The sequence below is a fragment of the Alosa alosa genome, chromosome 20 (genome assembly GCF_017589495.1).
Source record: "Alosa alosa isolate M-15738 ecotype Scorff River chromosome 20, AALO_Geno_1.1, whole genome shotgun sequence".
In the NCBI taxonomy this organism is placed as follows: domain Eukaryota; kingdom Metazoa; phylum Chordata; class Actinopteri; order Clupeiformes; family Clupeidae; genus Alosa; species Alosa alosa.
The window spans coordinates 20,437,945-20,456,882 of NC_063208.1; the positions used below are offsets into that span (position 1 = coordinate 20,437,945).

General features: G+C 41.3%; 1 protein-coding gene across 7 annotated transcripts in view; it reads left to right on the forward strand.

Moving 5' to 3' along the window:
• LOC125285276 (collagen alpha-1(XIV) chain) overlaps positions 1–18,938 on the forward strand; it is a 67,214-nt gene that overhangs the window by 1,343 nt on the left and 46,933 nt on the right. For 4 of the 7 annotated variants that reach the window (XM_048229649.1, XM_048229645.1, XM_048229647.1 and 1 more), the window contains exons 2-9: positions 1,246–1,350; positions 1,451–1,521; positions 1,799–1,903; positions 2,387–6,443; positions 7,000–7,109; positions 9,498–9,614; positions 11,817–11,960; positions 12,092–12,187. In XM_048229649.1, coding sequence (XP_048085606.1) covers positions 7,034–7,109; positions 9,498–9,614; positions 11,817–11,960; positions 12,092–12,187 — 433 coding nt within the window. In that variant the 5' untranslated portion in view covers positions 1,246–1,350; positions 1,451–1,521; positions 1,799–1,903; positions 2,387–6,443; positions 7,000–7,033. Of the gene's footprint in view, positions 1–1,245; positions 1,351–1,450; positions 1,522–1,798; positions 1,904–2,386; positions 6,444–6,572; positions 7,110–9,497; positions 9,615–11,816; positions 11,961–12,091; positions 12,188–12,260; positions 12,616–18,938 lie in introns of those variants that run through there. The other 3 variants (XM_048229650.1, XM_048229646.1, XM_048229651.1) reach the window with 3 other exon arrangements.

The window sequence follows — 18,938 nt, forward strand, 5'->3', positions numbered from 1 at the left end:
TTGAGATTGTGATTGTGCAGCAAATCTACACTATACTGTACTTCTTTTCACAATCTTTATTGAACTGTTGTTTTTAACTGTTCATTTCAATTGTTGTGTTTTCTTAAGCTTGTTTTGTCTTTCAAAATATAGTTTGAATTTCTTTGATCTGCATTAGGCTACACTTGAAGAGAGACTAGCCAAATGGATATAATTTCAAGGCTCTCCATGTCTAGTTGAAATGGGAACTTTATGTGCTTCCTCTTTTCCTACTGTATCTCTTACTTCTAAGATAAGACGTGATGTGCAACTGTACCTGCCAGAAGTACTTCACATTATCATGGCTATGGTCTTATGTAGTTGAATAATGTGTACTCTATTGTACATTGTACATGAGATGAACATAGTGCCAGATATACAGTTTTAGTTATATGGTGTTTCAAAGGTGAACCAAATCTCAAATATCTGTGGCCATTTTTATTCTTCAATGGAACAAGACTAGCCTGATGAGCCAGACCTACATCAAGATGTAAGGCCTGGGAACTCACCATTCGCAGTGCTCAATCCAAGGGTTGTCTTTCAAATTCCCTCTACACCCAATAGGATAGAGCTACAACTCATGAGTCCCCATGCGTTTTCTCACCAGCGAAGCTAGTTGGCAAGTTGATCAAACTTTTGGCAACTTAAAAAAAGCTTAACTCGCTTCGCGCTGTTCTCCAGCAACAGCATCCATTTTCTTTGTTTTCAAGTAGCAGGAAATTCACGCGGAACCGTTGCAACTCTGCCATCATTATGTTAAACCCGCCCACCGACTTCATACACGATGTGATTGGCCTGATCGAAGTTTTAAATCTCCAGGGTCCTTATTTTCTTTTATTCCACCCCTGTTATTTGTAATACTAGGAAGTGTTCATAAGCTGCATTAATCTATAATATGATTACAATGATGAAGAGATGCTATGAGCATGGCATGTCAGAAGCCTCCATTTCCATAATATTGTGCATTTATGTGTATATTATTTATGACTATATGTATCTCTAACTCCTTTTTCTTTTTATCCCCATTATTCATCTGTGTTCTTATCCTCTCTCTCCCCATTTCTCCATGCCTTCATCCTATTCTCTCTCTCTCTCCCCATTTCTCCATGCCTTCATCCTATTCTCTCTCTCTCTCCCCATTTCTCCATGCCTTCATCCTATTCTCTCTCTCTATTTCTCCATGCCTTCATAATATTCTCTCTCTCTCGGCCCATCTCTTGTCTTCAGCCTCTCCATCTAAAGAAGTGAAGCCCAGGTCTGGGGGTCAGCCGGGAAGAGTGAGTGACCATGAGTGCCATGGCAACCCTCCAGTGCTGAACAACCCAAAGTCAGGTGAGAGGACCAGGGAAAGACATCTGACATCAGGGTGTTACTCTATCATAGTGTTCATAGTATTCACGACAACTGATATTATGATTTATCTCTCCTTCAGTTGTAAAGAGGCAGGTTAGCCCAGAGGAACTTCAGACACCGGGGGGGCCCTACATTAAGAGGACATTCACTGTAAGTGGACTCATCATCTTATTTCCTTTAGTAGCACACAACAAGAAATAGCAATTAATACATGATCCAGTACACAATAATTCAAGTCAATAAGTGAGAGGTTTACTCTCAACGCAACAATATCAGCATAAGGCCTACATCTCAAATAGACTCAAATTGGTGGTGTGTATGTTTTTGATTATTTTAAGGACCTAATAACCATGGGTCAAGATGGATGGTGTTCCGTAGTATAATGGTTTCAAATTAAATTTCTGCCCTGCCCCTTGACTCTCTACAGATTGTGGGCGATGATGTGGGCTGGGGCTTCGTGGTCAGAGGCAGTGCCCCCTGCCACATCCAGGCTGTGGACCCCAGTGGACCAGCAGCAGCAGTGGGAATGAAGGTGAGATTCGTTTAAAAACAATGCCTGTCAGCCAGTGCCAGAACTACTGGAAACAGCCTTTCAGTTTGCAGTATATCTAAATTCAGAAAGAATTTGAAAAGACAAAAATCATGTGAATATAAAATTATACCGAATGGGTGTAAAATTGCAGACAGGAAACAGTTGTTTAGATCTTACTTTTATTCTATTCTGATATATGCTGAATGAATTGTTTTGGTAGACAGCATGTCTGACCCTGTTCAGTGTTCATACTGTGGGCCACAGAAAAACAACACAAACAAACTGTGACGTAGTAAACAATGTTTGATCCAAGGACACAAAGTTTCATCCAGACTCACAAGATATTCCTTTGAATCCTGAGTCACTTCCATATTTTCATCATATTTGTTATGTTGTTGTTTGGTTTCAGAGACTTGTCTGTTTTGGTTTAGTTCAGTACCTGAGATGCAGTTTGATCACTAAGATTTTTTTTTTTCTCTGAAGGTGCGTCAGTTTGTGGTCTCTATCAATGGCGTTAACGCCCTGTCTCTTGACTACCGGACAGTCAGCCATCTCATTCTCACTGGCCCGCGCACCGTTGTCATGGAAGTCATGGAACCTCTCGACTGCTGAGGTCACAACAGCAGCCATTGCCACACCCGCTGAGAGCGGTGCAAGAAAATCCAAATCAACAACAACAACAACAACAATAACAACAGTAAACGCTGACAACATATTCAAAGAATATGTGTGTCCCATCCAGATATTTAAAGATTCCATATTTGAATTGTGCCCTTCCTCCCTGAGCGTTAAAACATAGGCTGACCTTTCACCTGCATTTTTTCTTCTACTTGCCATCCCACTTCATGTCAGAGGACAAATCCAACAGAACTGTCATCAAGCTGTTATCAAGATAAGAGAAAGTTGTGAGCTCTCTGATGTGGCAGGGTGTTATTTGGTTTCTAAGGAAGTAAGGTTATGCAATCATCATTCAAGCAGCTTAAAGAAACAACGCAGTACAGCATTGTCTTACACACCATTTTACAGTGTGTCACAAGACGACAAGCACTTCAGATTAGCCGGAAATATTCAGTCTAAGAATAGGCTATGTCTCCCTTGTTTTTTTATTATTATTACTTTTGAGTGATTTGACAGGTTCAATTTAGGTTTATGTTACTTAGAGATAAAAGTATTTGAATGATCTCTGTGAGAAAAGGAAGGTCCCTAAGCTCATATCTATTGTTGTTCCAAAGGGTATTTTATGGGGTCAGAGGTCAAAGAAAGGTAATTGATTCACAAGTTATGTGTCCCATGTAGATATTGTTTTCAATTATTCTATTATGTTTAATCTGTGTATGTAGATGACTTAGATTAGATAAAAATATCTATGATGTATACTGATCTCATTTAACATCCACAGAGAAAAAATAGGACATCGTTTAGATAATGCATATATGAAATTAAATGTAAATTTAGGAAATTCACATTTCTTATATGTCCTTATACACTTGCTCTAATGATATTGGATTGGATGTTTAACGCCATGTGATGTGTAATTCATTATTATAACTTTCTGATATAACTTTCCTATTTATTGTATAGTTGAGAGGAATCTGAGCAAAGCAACTGAACAGAAAGGACAAATATAGGAATTGATGTCTATTTGATTCTATATTTCTATAGGCCTATGATAGGCCTATAACTCAGTGCTGTTTTCTGTTGCAAGTTTTTTTTTTAATATGAAGGATAATTAAAACAATTACATATAATATTTTATCAACACGTGGTTGATCAGTGTTTTCTATCGTTAAGCAAAGACTATTACAAAGTAAAACAGTAAAACGTTATACTCATGAACATCAACATTTGAAGCGAGAATGCAATAGCTCACCAGCAGATGGAGACAACGTTTCAAACCTTCCCTTCGCCACTTAAAACGTAACCTAAAAATGTGAACCTGTGTGACAGAGAGGACATGCGGTAAACTTTCCAAAATGCTTTATTTGGAATGTCGACTGCCATTTAAAAAAGAAAGACAGAAAATAGGAAGGAACTTCCACCTGTTCCGTGACTCCCATCTAAGTTTAATAGACAGAATCGATAGCCAGTGTAAGCGGCACTCAACAGGCAATCCAGTGATTTATGGTCTCCATTCAAGTTCGCTTTATCATGGCGCGCACACTCAACATTTCATTGTATCCTGAGGATACAGTGGGTTGTAAAATATTTCCCATTTTGACAACTGATCAGTACAAATTTCCCTTTTGTCACCCTCAAATATTTATCTGCTTTGGACAGTGACTTCAATCGCGCTGCTTGTTTTTCTTAGTCTGCAGTTGGGTTTACCGGATCCAAACAAAAGCCTGTTGCCTACTTAAAATAAAAACGTGTAGATAAAGAGCACAGCAACCACATAAAGCGCGAAATTTATGAACATCACCAGATGGCAGTGTGTGCTTTGGCTATTGCTAGCTACTTCCTCACCAGTGACCCATGGAATAACAGTATGGAATAACAGTATTCTATCCTAAGAGCAGCAGGTCTTTGGACAATGTAAATAGTGGATTTGTCTTTTCAAGTGCTTATAATATGTAGCCTACCGGAGTTATCTACTGACACATATCCTCATTCCATGGTATTAGCCTAATTCTATTCTGAAGTTGAGGCACCCTGGGGACACCCAGTTTGTTTACAGGTCATTACAATTATTTTTCAAGCCATAGGCCTAGCCGATTAGATGCAACTCAGCTGAGGTTGTGTGTCACTGCCTAATAAGGCTCTTAAAAAACACTAAAAAGCTAAACCATCTGGAGTTATTGGTTCCCAGTAAAAATGACCTATTGAGTTGACAGGAACAAAAAAGGCCTGAAGGGTGGCTAGGTTCAAGGTTAGTCCTTCACAGTGTTCCTAAATTATGATGATGGAGGTCAGGTTTAGGTGGGTTTGGGGAAGAATATCTGTGGATGTGAGAAGCTGACCTGTTGTTCTGAAATGTTGTGGTGGGGGCTGCTCTGTTCCTCTATTTCTCTTGCATGGTGTAAATTCTAGCACGGGCAAGCTTGAAATTGTTTATTTTTGGACAGGGTTAAGTGGTTCTAAATCACCACTACCTTGCAATTAGAGATGGCAATTTGAGTGGTACTTGAGGGGTCTCAGTAAGATGAATGTAGAAGACCCTATTAGTTTTTGAAAGAACAGTTGTATTCATCATTTCCCATCAGAAATATTTCAGCCCTTATAGTGATGGATATGTCTCGTCTTCCATACACAGAGAAGTCCCGGGGCATGATTCCTTGAGTAGCAGAATAAAATGAATAGCTCTTCTGCACTACTTAAGCCTTGACCTTATGTGAGGATGACTTCAACATAACATTCCAGACAACCTGTAGAGACACATAGCCATCACCTCAATGCCTATTAGTTAGCCCGAGGGAACTTTTCCAACTCTCTGTGGATATAAATGGGTCAGTTATGCAACAAGATTGACAACCTGATCTATGCCATGCCATGCTTACTGTTTCTTACTTACTGGCTGGTGTTAATTGTATTACACCCCATTTGATGGTAAATAAATGTTATAAATGTGTACATTTATTTTTAATGCTACTGATGAATGTAAACATGTTCAATATGCCCATCACAGATGTTATATGTACCTATTGCATTTTGCAGTGTGAGACCTATGTTTCTTCATGCTTGTTTGCTTTCCCCCAGGGCATTTGAAAAACATACCATAATTACAGTTATGTCACAATGATGCAGTGAAAGATTAATGGTATAGACCTGGTATCAAGTGTTACATAAAAACCATTAGACCTATCCCAGAGATGTCTTGTTCAACAAATGTAACATTCTCAATTGTTGTGACTGGGAGAGTGCTGCAATGTCAGTTGTCCATGCTGCGAAAAGCTGACAGACTGATTTATTGTGGAATGGAAAAGAAAGCCAAGCAAAACTTTGGTGCACATAAAGCAATGATGCTAGAAATGTAACAAAAACTAAAGTGATAGGCTTTTTGACCCTGTCTGTCTCAGAAATTCTGAACAGCACTCAAATCTCAAATGGAAAAAAAAATCATTTATCCATTAAAGAGTAGGCTAAGAGGAAAACTGTGAAGTTACTGGCATTTCTGTGACACGTCAAATGTAACTTTCTACACTTCATCAGAAAAATATAAAGCAGCCACCCCCTTCAACTGTACAAGTTGAATCACAAGTGAATCTGCTATAGCCTACTCTCTACTCTCATCTAAACTACTAGTTTGCCTGAAAGCCGGGTTTCACCTTCTGCTCAAGAGCAAGTCACGTCGACAATAAATTCGGTTGCCCAGAAACCTATTTCTTTCACTCACTCAAGAATAAACGAGGTGAAGGAATGAATAGCTGGGAGGGATGGGTGAATGAATAGCAACGCGAGTTACACCCACCTTCGCATGCATGCCTCAACTGCCAGCGCGCGAGCTACAGATAGTTTAGCTTGAGCAGCCCGCGGTGACAGAAGCTGAAGGTGCAGCGGACAAGACATTTCCGTAGCTGTATTTTGGAACCTATGTATTAAACAGGTAAGCGTTTATTTTTTGAAATTATTTTGCATATTCAGCATGTTTGAACTGTTAATATATATACCTCGCAGGGTTTTTGACTTTGTAGTCTAATATTGGGTACAGTCATTAAATGTATTTGCATTCACAGCACTTTTTCCTATAGCCTATGGAGGTATTTTTTACCTTGCGCGAGAGTATTTTGATGGTAATGTTAAGCTACACGTTTTTGTTTGTTCCTGCTTAAATTGCGATCACATAATTATTTGACGACGTGAAGCATAACTTACAACGCTAGGGTAGCCTATCCACAAAACCCGTTCAGTTTAAGGACCCTATTTGCCAGTGAAACGTAACTTTCACGTGAAAGGTTGGGGCTTGACTTAAATATACTTGAAAGTTCATATAGGCAGGTATTGGAAATGATATTTTCTGCAGGTAAAATATGAAACTTTTTCAGAGGTGTTCAGGATGTTTGAAGGCCGTTTGACGTAGTCATGCTGTAATGATAAGACTGCAAAGGATGCTGCAAAGGTTTCATGCATGCTTGCTGACTGAATCTTGCTCTTGCACCTAGGGACCTGAGTTTGGTGCCCAGTGAATCCGCAAAGATGCAAGTGGCAGGGTTCAGCTCTCTGCTGATTCTGACTTCAGTATGGCTTGTTCCCCTGCCGGTGCAGGGTCAAGGTAAATGCGGTCATGCATGCTCTTAAAACGCCTGTCTTCTTTTGATGTGCAGTAGGGTCCATGGTTGTCTTTTTCATATCACTGTCTGTGTCGTTTTCATATCACTGTCTGTGTTTTCATATCTCTGTTCTTGTAAATGTGTTTATTTATGTGTGCTTAACCCAAATGTCAAACATCCTGTTGTTTTTTCATGAAAGGCCTGCTGTGGAACTTATTTGTGTGGCTGTGAATTATCCACTCATGCACTTGAGTTCATGACCTTTCTTGCAAAACACATTTTTCCCCAGGAAGAGTTATTGTCTTTCGCGGCTTGTCTTTGGTGAAGAGCAACCAAAGACCTCCTTTCCCTAAGGGCACCTTCACACTTTGCCCAAACCCAACTGAGTTTAGACTTGAGCCAGCCCTATCTGGAGGGCATCCAGCCAACAGGTTAAGAGATAACTTTTTCCTCAAGTTGCTTGTGTTGGGGAATAGGATTTGCTGACGAGTTCAGGATTTGAGGATTCACACCCCTTTCACATTTATGGGCTTCCTCTGCTTTGTTAACTTTAGGTGAAAGCATCAAATTAGCAATGTGTCACCTGCTCAGGTTACCTGTGGCCTATAGGAATTGCACTTAAGAAGTAGTTCTACCTATTATTTCTTAGGATATCTTAACTCTCTCATTTTTGCTATCACTGCATTTTGCATTGACCAGTAAACATCTTCATACCTCAAGCATTCCAATTTTGTAATAGATGATTTTGCCTCAAAATAGCCTAAGGATAAACCCTGGGAATAAAACATGTCACCGTTGAGAGACTTACTTAGTTTGTCTCTATAATACACCTCTATAATACCAGCGTGTCTTTGAGTGAAAGACATTAACTTAACAAGGACAAAGCCACAACAACACAGTCAACTTATAGACTCACCTAACTGGGAGGTACGTAGGCCTCATACGTCACTCAGATGAGAGATCTTCATTTCAGAGACATTTAAGATGGTCCAAATCCCTGTTCTCTTAATCAGGTTGGTGAGATCAGCATGGTGTTCTGCTTGTTATGTATGATGATGCATCCCTCCATTTTAACAGTGCTTAATCTTCAGAGTAGTGAAACCTTACCCCATGCTTTTTGGGTGTGCTACATCTGTGGATCTCGCCATAACTTTTTATAATCTAGAGCATAATCTGCTGTAAGCATGCTGAGACCAGGTGTAGCTATCTAAAAAACAGACTGGTGCCAGATGCCTCTTTTGCTAATGAGTACACAAACATTAGTGTTTGTGGGATTGTTTGCTGCACACTCATTTTCATATTTTGTTCTCTGATATCAATTCGGTTTCGGAATGGGAATGTGTTTGCACTGGGCTTGGTTATGCCACTGTGATGTAGTTAATAGTCATGTGGAGTAGACCTACATGAAGGAGGAATGGTGAAATTGGTATGCTTCTTTTCGCCCTGGATGGATGATCTTCTGTTCTCCTCCTCGATGGCAGGAATAGACATTCAGATTGCTATTCCAGTTTTCTCTCGCTGTCTCTTTTTCCTCCTCTTATTCTCCCTGTCTCACAACCCAGCAGCCTCTAATGAAAAAAAGTCTCATTCTCTTGTAAGAAGTACAGCATAATATCAATTCTGGGATAATGACAAAAAAACTGATTTCACCAATACAAACATTGTTTCAGTGTTTACCTACTGTGCACTTTTTGTGCCATTATGCTCAAGCGGTTCCTAGCAGAGAGAGAGAATGAGACTTAGCTTGTTGATGATGTGTGTACCTTCCGCCATATCTTTTGTCTTTTTGTGCCCATATCTTGTCTATTCTGACTGTGATAAAAGCAGATGGAGAATTGGCTCTTTTAAGGCAGTATGTGGGGTTCAGTCTGGCTTGAAACCATCTGTTAACATCAACTTAATACACATTTCACATGACGTCTCCGACATGCGAAATTACATACAGGTACTTTAATAAGATTAGAGTGGCTAAGCAAGCCAACAGCAAAGTATACAAGTCTATATGACTTATTGAACACAGTGAATTACGTGTTTAATTACGTGTTTAAACTTTATACCTCCACCAGTGCATTTTTTGTTCATTGAAAATAATAAGTTGCTAGTTCTGAACAGCTATACACTGGTGGATGTGTTTTGGTGTCAAGACCTGTTGCTGTAATGGCGATTCATAAAGGCCTGTCCCCTTCTTCCTCACTGCTCATGAATAGCAAAGTCATTAGGAATGTAGCATTATGTTAACAGGTAGCAACTTTTGACTAGACTGAAGCTCACACATTGCCCATTTGCCCTTGTTTGTTTGTGCATGTGGTCATGATACAGAAAATCAATATACATTATTTTCTACTCGTAAGATGACTGACAGAATTTGGCATGTTTTATTTTTTGATTAGTTCCATCTCCACGAAGATTACGTTTTAAAGTTTTGGGCACAGACAAACTCAGCGTGTCTTGGAAAGAGCCCAAAGGAGATTTTGAGGGCTATAAGCTGTTCTATAACACAGAGTCAGGTAAGTTTAATGGTTTGTTATTTGCGTTTATGATTTACTGCAAGACACTTGCAAGAAGGGAAGAGAGAAATATACTTTCACAAGCCTTACCTTGTCTGAGATCCACAGTGTAATTACCCTAGCAGAGTAGGAAGATATCATGGAGGAATGACACTTTTTCAGCTCCCACAACGAAATTACTGTACACAATACCAACTTAGTGATTATTGTCATCTTAAGCTAAACTTTTAGTTACATTCTTTGTTAGAGTTGGAAATCACTACACCTCACAATTATTAAAGATTGTTTAGTCATGCTTTGACAACATCAGAATTCCTCCCACTATATATATCTATATGATCTGGCTTAAAAATGTTTACAGAAACCACTTTAATTGGCTGTTACAAGCAATTAATGGCAATAACCATAACTTTAACCTCAGGAAGGTTTGGGAACTTTCCCTTGCTCCTTCTTAGTTCTTCAAACGACTTGACCTCTGCTTAGATCAATTAAACCCACACCTGCGGCTCTGCCCTAGTTGTCTTCTCTGCTTTGATTTAAGGCGGACTCAGGCTCGTTTCTCTCCGTTGGTGTTTGGCTTTCACTCTGGAGCTGCGAGCCGCCAACTTTGGTGGCCTGGCCTGGAGGGTGCGTTGATCACAGTAATGGATAGAGTGTCAGATGAGAAGAACTGTAAACGCGACTGCAGCAGCAGCAGCAGCAGCTGTCTCACCAGTGCTGCAGGAACCATGGCCACCAAAACGCAAGCCATAGCCTTGGCTTTACGTAGACTTTGAGTCTCTGGTAGTAGTAGGCCTCATAGACAGAGCTACCTAGCCTACAGTTCAACTCCTATGATTCATTTCGCTTTGAATGTATAGATTACATTAACGATTATGCTATCATAGTAGTAGTACTAGTAGTAGTACTAGTAGTCCTACTTACAGATATCTAGAGAGCGTGACAGTTTTGAAGCTCTGCTCAGTCATAAGAAGCTAGATTGTGTTGCTCTGTTATTTTGGCCCATCATGGGATCAGACCTTTGCTTGAAGTGATAAACAAGTATAGGGGTATTAAAGGACGTAATAACAGTGTTGCACAACACTTCAATTGTTACAGCGCATTAAGTTCCAGCTATTTGTTTTGGCGTCTGGATTGTACCCAGAGGTATAATCGTTAGTGAAATCAGCTGCTCAATTTATTGTGTGATTGGGTTATGCTTAGTAAATGCAAGATCCATTATCATATTTTTCTTCAATTTGTACATTAGGCGCCGTACAAAGTATAAAGAGCTGAGAAAATAAACACCTCCACACACACATAAACACAAACACACACACACACACACACACACACACACACACACACACACACACACACACACACACACACATACAGTACACACACACACACACAAGCACCCGAGATGGAATCCTCCTCTAATTTGAATAACTAAAACGTTCTGGCATGCCTCACAGTTAAATATGCTTGACGGCTCTGGTTGTACAACATGCCCACACAATATCCTGTGCAATCTGTTGCCTGTAGGCAGGCAGGGCTGGAAATGAAGTGCAGAAACCAATCAACAACAACAGATCACTGTGTCAGATTATTGATGTAGATTCTCAACCTGATAGGTTACAGAGAGTTTGTGTGGTGTACACCACACAGCAGAGAGTAATGGTTATTGAGGCAAAATAATGTAACACTTGTGGATAAGACATCAGATCCTCAGCAGCAAAGATCTTTATCCTAATAATCTCTGTGTCTTAACGGATGACCATCGCCAGTAAATTATCTCCTGGGTTTCTTTCATCTACCGTAACTCACTGTGGCAGAATAGGGCTTTAAATGTCCATGTGGAACTTTGCCCCAGTAGTCTCCGAGTCTCTGAGTCTTTTGGGTTACCCTGAGGAATGTGGGAATAGGTGTGTTCGAGCACAGAGGTTCCTCCGCCTGTCTCTGTGTGCCCCAGAGCGGTGGCTGCGTTTCAAACGCCACACACCTCATCCCTCCTGGCACCGCTGGGAACGTCCACAGGAACTCACTGGGCCCCAGAGAGGCAGAGATAAGCGAAGGATCTCATTCAAACATCTAGCCCAAGTCAGATTAAACTACAGCAGTGTAAATTAAAATGTTTACAAATAATAATCTGTGTGTGTGTGTGTGTGTGTGTGTGTTGTGTGTGTGTGTGTGTGTGTGTGTGTGTGTGCTCTGCTGCAGGTAAAGAGGTGAAGGAAATATGGACGCCTAAGAATGAGGTGAAGGCTGTAATAGAGAACTTTGACCCTGACCAGGAGTACAACATTAAAGTTGTAGCTGTTCGTGGGAACCAGGAGAGCAAGCCACTGGTGGGACAGTACAAGAGTAAGAAACAAGGGTTGAAAATTCATAGACATCTAGATGGTAACGTCTGTGAAGAAGATGAAAAGAAAGTATTAGACATTTAGATCCAGCAGATTGGGTTATTGTAGAATGATGATGGTCATCTATTACAGCACAAGGCACAGGCACAGATGCAAGTAATGACATTGTGCAGCCACAGAAGAAGAAAGATCCCGCTGCTAATGAGGAGGACAATGAGATCAGAGAAGGTAAGGTCAAAGGTCAAATCATTTTACATAAGCCGTGCTTAAATTAGCCTGACTATGATAGCCATACCAGTAACCGTCATGAAAGAAGTCCAGCATGTGGTCAGAATTATTTTCTGGTGGTGGTCATCATCGAGGAGCAGGTCACAGATATCACAGGGATCCTAAACATCTTTTCTTCTTCTGAGGAATTTGGATCAATGCGGAACACTGTGTTGGATGAATAAATCAATCAGTTAACTGATGTACTCTGGAGAACGTACAGTGGAAAACATGAGTGGAAATGTGGAACCTGTCACGCAAATTTGAGGACATATAGAACTTGTCTGAAAAGGATACTGGCTTCTGTGCACCACATGAGCCAAAGTCCAGCTAGATCTGGGGGTCCAGATAATAACGATGGGTTGTGGTGTACGTCAAGAAAAGCCAAGGTAAGTTCAAAGCCATCACTCTGCATGCCTAAGACACTTAACATTCCACATCAGCTTAGAGGTGTCCTCTATGTTTATTTATCCATGGGTCAGGTCAGTTCATAAACAAGGACTTCATGACTCTCAGGTTAGTTCAGGATCTGACATTGTTCTAGACTGCAACTTCAAGGTCCAAGACATTTGTCAGACACTGAATGATAGGTTAAATATGAAGCTTGCATATAGGAGAGAATGCATTCATTTTTGTGTATGGTGCAGTGGTAGTGAAGTAATTGCATCTTGTGGATGATTTTTGTCACGTACTTTGTATTTTGTTTATTTGGCCCCGGGGAGACATACACAGGGTGTATTTTAGATCACGAGCATGGTTAAAAGTGAGTGTCAAGGGAAACGTGCTATTAGTGGGAGGCTTTGGAGCGCACTTTCAGACGGAGATAGTAACAGGTTGCCGTAGAGCTCCCTCACTGTTGGATCAAGAGCACTTGGCTGTCGACATGTCTGGCTGAGAGGACTATCATTTTGGAGGGTGTGTGTATGTACGTGTGTGTGCGTGTGTGTGCGTGCGCATGTGTGTGTGTGTGTGTGTGTGTGTACTGTATGTGTGTATGTGTGAGGGGGATGGGGGTGGGAGAAGTGGCGCTGTGATAGATGCTCAAGCGAGGGAGAAAGTAAGAGATTCACGGCGGGATGTTGGAAGAACCTACTTGAGGACGGATCTGAATTGGGTTCTGTGCCAGAGCGGAGACGCAGGCGCTGCCTGTGGGCACGGGCACAGAAAGCTGGAGCAGATTTAACCAGCAAATGCTACTCTTTATCTCTTTCAGTTAACAGACTTGCATTCTCTCCATCACTTTCTCTTCCTCCCTCAGCCTCCTCCACACTCCCTCTCCCCTTTCACCCCCCCTTTTCTCTCTCAGTTCTCCTTTTCCTCTCTCTCTCTCTCTCCTCTCCCCTGTTTATCTCCCTTTTTCTGTTTCTTGTTGTATCTCTTTCTCCTCACTTTGTATCCTCACTTTGCACTTTGTATCTCTTTCTCCTCACTTTGCAAGCACATGTGGTGAGGGAAAGTAGCAGCACAGAGGGCTGTGCTGCTACTTTCCCTCACCACATGTGCTTTCCTCGCAGGCCCACTGTACTTTTTCTTGCTCTGAGTCATTAACTCTTTTTCTTTCTCTTTATCCCTTTCTCTCTCTCTCTCTCTCTCTCTCTCTCTCATCCCTGCAGTGCACTGAATACACTCCTCTGGCTCCTCTCCCAAGCCGTCTATGCCCACACTTGCAGAATTCTTTTGAAATGCTCTTATGACTCTTTCGGTATTGCCACAGTTTCCACTATGAACTCCTTGTTTAATAGAGCTTGCAGCAGTGCAGCGCCTCCCCTACCCTCTCCTTTACACTTCACAACCACTTGCAGGCATGCCTCGGGCATCGGAACACCTTGCATTTAGCTGGCGAGGGCAGGGCCCAGGAAGGGTATTAGACCTGATATTAAAGGGCTAATTGAAACTGTGAAACTGAAAAGCTATACTTTAAATCACTACAGCTGTTTGGTTCACCTGACCACATAGGCAATTGTAACTCACTTCCTTAGCTATGCTGATATCATACATCATAGTCAGTGATAGCAGGAGTGTATTATTGTCACTGCTTTAAAAGGGTTATAGGAATTAAATATCATTTTGTTTACCCAACTTTACGCTCTATTTATAATAGCTTGAAATATTGGTCTGGACTGGAATGAATATCAATGGATGTTTTTTAAACAACATCAATGGCAGCCTCTACAAATAAAGCATCCCCTAGTGTATTCTGAATACAATGAAGATATGCGCAGTGCTAGTACACAATGAAGTCTGATGTTGTTCTGACAGGTCTCGACATGAAAGTTACATCTGTGAAACGCCATCTGTAAACTTTAGTGTCATCACCTTCTGATGAGATGCAGTCCTGTTCCAATGGGGGCCTGGAAAGGTTCTGGCTGGATTGGCAGTTAACTGTATCAGAATGTGCAGGTAGCACTGGGACTGACTGTGCTCCATGCTGTGGACACACCTCTTTTGTTAGCCTTAATTGCATGGTCATTTGTTCTCTCAGCGGTAATTGGAATGCATCTGAAGAGACGGTAGAGGTAATGAGATCGCAGTAGGGCTCCTAGTGTGGTGTTCATCAGGGGCTTCTAATATTAGGCCCTGAAGCGTACAGGCACAAACACACACACACACACACACACACACACACAGACATGTGCGCACACACACACACACACACACACACACACACACACACACACACACACACACACACACACACAGAAAGAGAGAGAGAAAGAGAGAGAAACACATACACTGACACACATACACACACACACACACACACACACACACACACACAGAGAGAGAAAGAGAGAGAAACACATACACTGACACACATACACAAACATGCCCTACATGCCAGCACATAAACACAAACATAAACAAACCGGCGGTGGAGGCATTTTAAGATGAGTGAGCGAAAGCAGAATGAGCTGTGTCTGTTCATACACAGATAAAGACCAAGGTTGTAACTCTTTTATGCTCCTACCAGGCAGGTATGGAATGTTTTTTGTGCCAAAATTAAATAAATAAATGAAATATGAAATCAATAAATTAAATATGAAACAAATAATTAAAAGTTGAAATACATAAATGAAATATGAAATAAATAATTATTCAAATAACCCTCCAAACAGGATATGGACTCCATCAACATGTAGCTGTTCAGATGCAGCACAACACAGTGATAAGCACTGCTGTCTCCCATAGAAACTGTACCATTTACCAGGAGGAGAAAAAGGTTTTGTTTGCGCCTGAGAATTGTCAAGTTCTCAACAAGCTGATTTGCATAGCCCACGGATACCAGCAAGCATCTGTGTGCTCATTCACCATTACCTAACCAAAAGGAGCCAAGCACTTGCAGGATTCATGGCTTGCTGCTTCTTTTTCGCACTGTTGTCAGTGGCTTAGTGAGTGACATAATGTTAAGAGTTCAGATGTGGCACCAGATAATGAACGACCAGCTTTGTGTGCCCGCAGTTCCTGACCCTGAGCTTTCCCGTCGTTACCTCTTGGTGACTCCCATAATTCTCCGCGAATAGTTCCAGAACGAACGACCAAGAGCTGAGGGAAGAAAAAAAAAACGATCAGTAGGGCTGCAGGACTGTCGCTGAGGCCACTTCATATGAGGGATGAATCAACAAATCAAGCCCGGCCCGAAACAAACAACGCCCGCAGACGTCTGCGTATCTGCATGGCGAAGCACACGCCTCCCTCACTCCTCACCTTGAGTAATGTCTGATGGGGTAAATACGCCGTCAGTGAATTTTCAGCTCTTTGACAGAGTCATTTGGAAGCACAAGATTAATTGCAGAGGCGTGACACCCCGGCGGATGCTTCACCAGAACCAGGCTAGGTTAAAGGCACCATCCATCTGACAGGAACAGCACAGGTTCCACCTTTGAGACTGCCATGCAAGCCAATTAACCACCAATTTTCGGGCGTATACTGGAACCTCGGGGCACTTTTTAAGTGCTTGACAAGAAACTGAGGGAAACTGACTCATTTGAAGGCGTTTAGTTACTGAATACAATGCTTACAAAATGCAGGCTTCTAAATATCCGTCAGCGCCAAACTGACATTACCCATCCCAACTTGCCCGGGAAGGAAATTTTATTTTTAGATAAACAAAGAGGTATCTGAAGGTGTAATTAGCATTCTGTTCAGAGAGCTAAAACACTACTTATGAAGTGAAAGCTGTGCAGTACCTAACAGATGTTGGGAAGAAGACCGTTGGGAGTGGTCTGACACAAAAGCAAGCTCACACAGGAGCATGCACACACACACACACACACACACACACACACACACACACACACACACACACACACACACACACTCATAGGAGCGCATACAGTATGCACACATGCATGCCAACTAACAGTAACAAAAACAATTCACACAGATACACTCATATACACACACAATAAGCTCAAATACATCACTGATAAAACACTACACACATGTTCGCCATACATTGCTGTGGTCTTGGTAGCCTGAGTGATCCTTTGTTGCGCTCCACAACCGCGAAATGTGTGGCAGAAGTTCATTTAAATATGCACAGGATGCCGCGGGACCTGGTAATTTCCCTGGGGCGGGCCCGCAAGCTCCAGAACGTCATCATAATGTCGGAGGCTTGTTTGTTTGTGTCAGCGGTGCTGACAGATAAACATGTAACATCCCTGCTCTGCCAGTAACACGGCAGTCTCGCCATATGGTCTACTGCCTCACAATTTAAAACAAAGGGCCACAAAATCATAGAGGAGAGCACTGGTCTGTCACCTCTGCTTCAGGCAGTGGTCAGAGGCAGTTGGTCATGACTGAGCAGCAGATACAAACAGTATTCAGAGTGACAGTGACTAAGACCCTAAAAATAACAAATCGTTATGGTCACGACGAAATGATATGTATACACATTCATTTTTTCAAAGGAATTTGATTTGCTAAATATGATCTATAGTGTTTTTGGAGTGATAAGGCTTCAGTAAGAATTTCAGTGCATGGTTTGTTGGTTGGAGTTTGTGGTTGTCAGTGAGGGTGAAGGATTGCATCAGATTTTGGCAGTATAATGCTTCATTTGTAGTGCCATTTATTCTGCTCATCTTCACAGCAACACACTGCTCCCATTCCATCTCCAGGGCCCGGTTACTTTTTTCAATTAGGTGACAGGTGACAAGACATTTCGCCGCAGTGGTCATCAATAAGCCTCTGCAGTATCCGATAGCCAAGGTAGCTGTTATTTCTACTGGTAGCAGGGAGCTTCAGCTTGTTAACATTCTTACATGTTGTTGCCCATTGTTCACTGTCTGGCATTGGTAATGACTTTGTGTTGGAATTTTAGGCAGCAGCCTCACTGGTTGTGACTAAATGATTGACGTGTGGCTAGATTTAAAGATTATGAAATCGATTTACTCCTTAATGTCTCAGGTTTGCCGTCTACTGATTGATCTACTAAAGGAAGAAGAAGACAAAGGGGCCGGCATTCTTATTTTAGAAGCAATTAGAGTTCCAGAATGAGTTTGGGGCTTGGAGTGGGGGATGGGGGAGCTACACATATTATTTATCTGTGTATACCTGTGTGTGTGCTCTTTAAAGATATGAAGTTGGTCGCTGGTGATAGATATAGCTCTGTTTGCGTTGTGTATGTGTGTGAGTGTGTATGTGTGTGACAAAGTGTCCACAATTTAACTGTTTTAATTTTTTATTTTATTTTATTTATCCTTTATTTTACCAGGTGTGTCGCATTGAGATCTTAAAGGAACCGTATGTAAGAAATGTAATTCAATTAATCATAAAATGGCCCTGATTTGTCACTAGACATTAGGAAATCATGCTAATTTCAAATACTTATATCACTGACAACAGTAGTCTGGCCAGGATATCGTCATTTAAAAAAGTGAAGTTGCAGCCCTCAACTGATGTTGATGTTTACATATTTGTGTTTTAGCCTGATCCGCCACCCTCCACCTACCTAGTAATCACAAAGTCAGTAGTGTTTCGGCATCTGGGTTGCCAGCTCTGCTCTAGTTACCACATCTGCGGTGTACACCGCTCTACAGTATTTTGAAAGTGATTGTAGTACCAGTTTTGGCCAAAATCCTACATACGGTTCCTTTAAATCTCCTTTTCAAGGGAGCCCTGGGCCAGCAAAAGTAAAAGCACTAAGAACAACAACAGAAAAATTATACAAAAATGACATGACAAACAGAATGGTATACAACATTGACAAGTATAGACACTACAAACAATAGGATAACAAAACATACATGTAGCTACATCTATCTATAAATGACAGGAACGTCTGTATGTCTGTTATTGGCATATCTGTTGAACCGTTTGAGTTCAAACTTGACAGGTGTCATGCTACGGGCACAAGTAAGTGCAGTGCCAAGTTTGACGTTGTTTGGATAAGTACTGCAAATTATATTGTTAAATATATTGGTAAAAAAAGCACATATTGGCTTTCTCCGCTCTATTGTAGCCACTCCCCCTCTCACAGCACAGTGCAGGACCAGAGACAGAGAGCGTAAACAGTGTTTTTGCAACACTGAAGCAACACTGGGTCAAGATGCAAGATGTTTGGATGATTATCATGTCTGAACTCAACAATAAAGACACGGATGCAGTTTGCTTGCATAAAATGATTCTGCGGATTTTGCAACAACACGCCAACAAATACAATGGCTATTCAAAATGACATAAAAATTATGTGCAAACTGACACTTTGAATAGC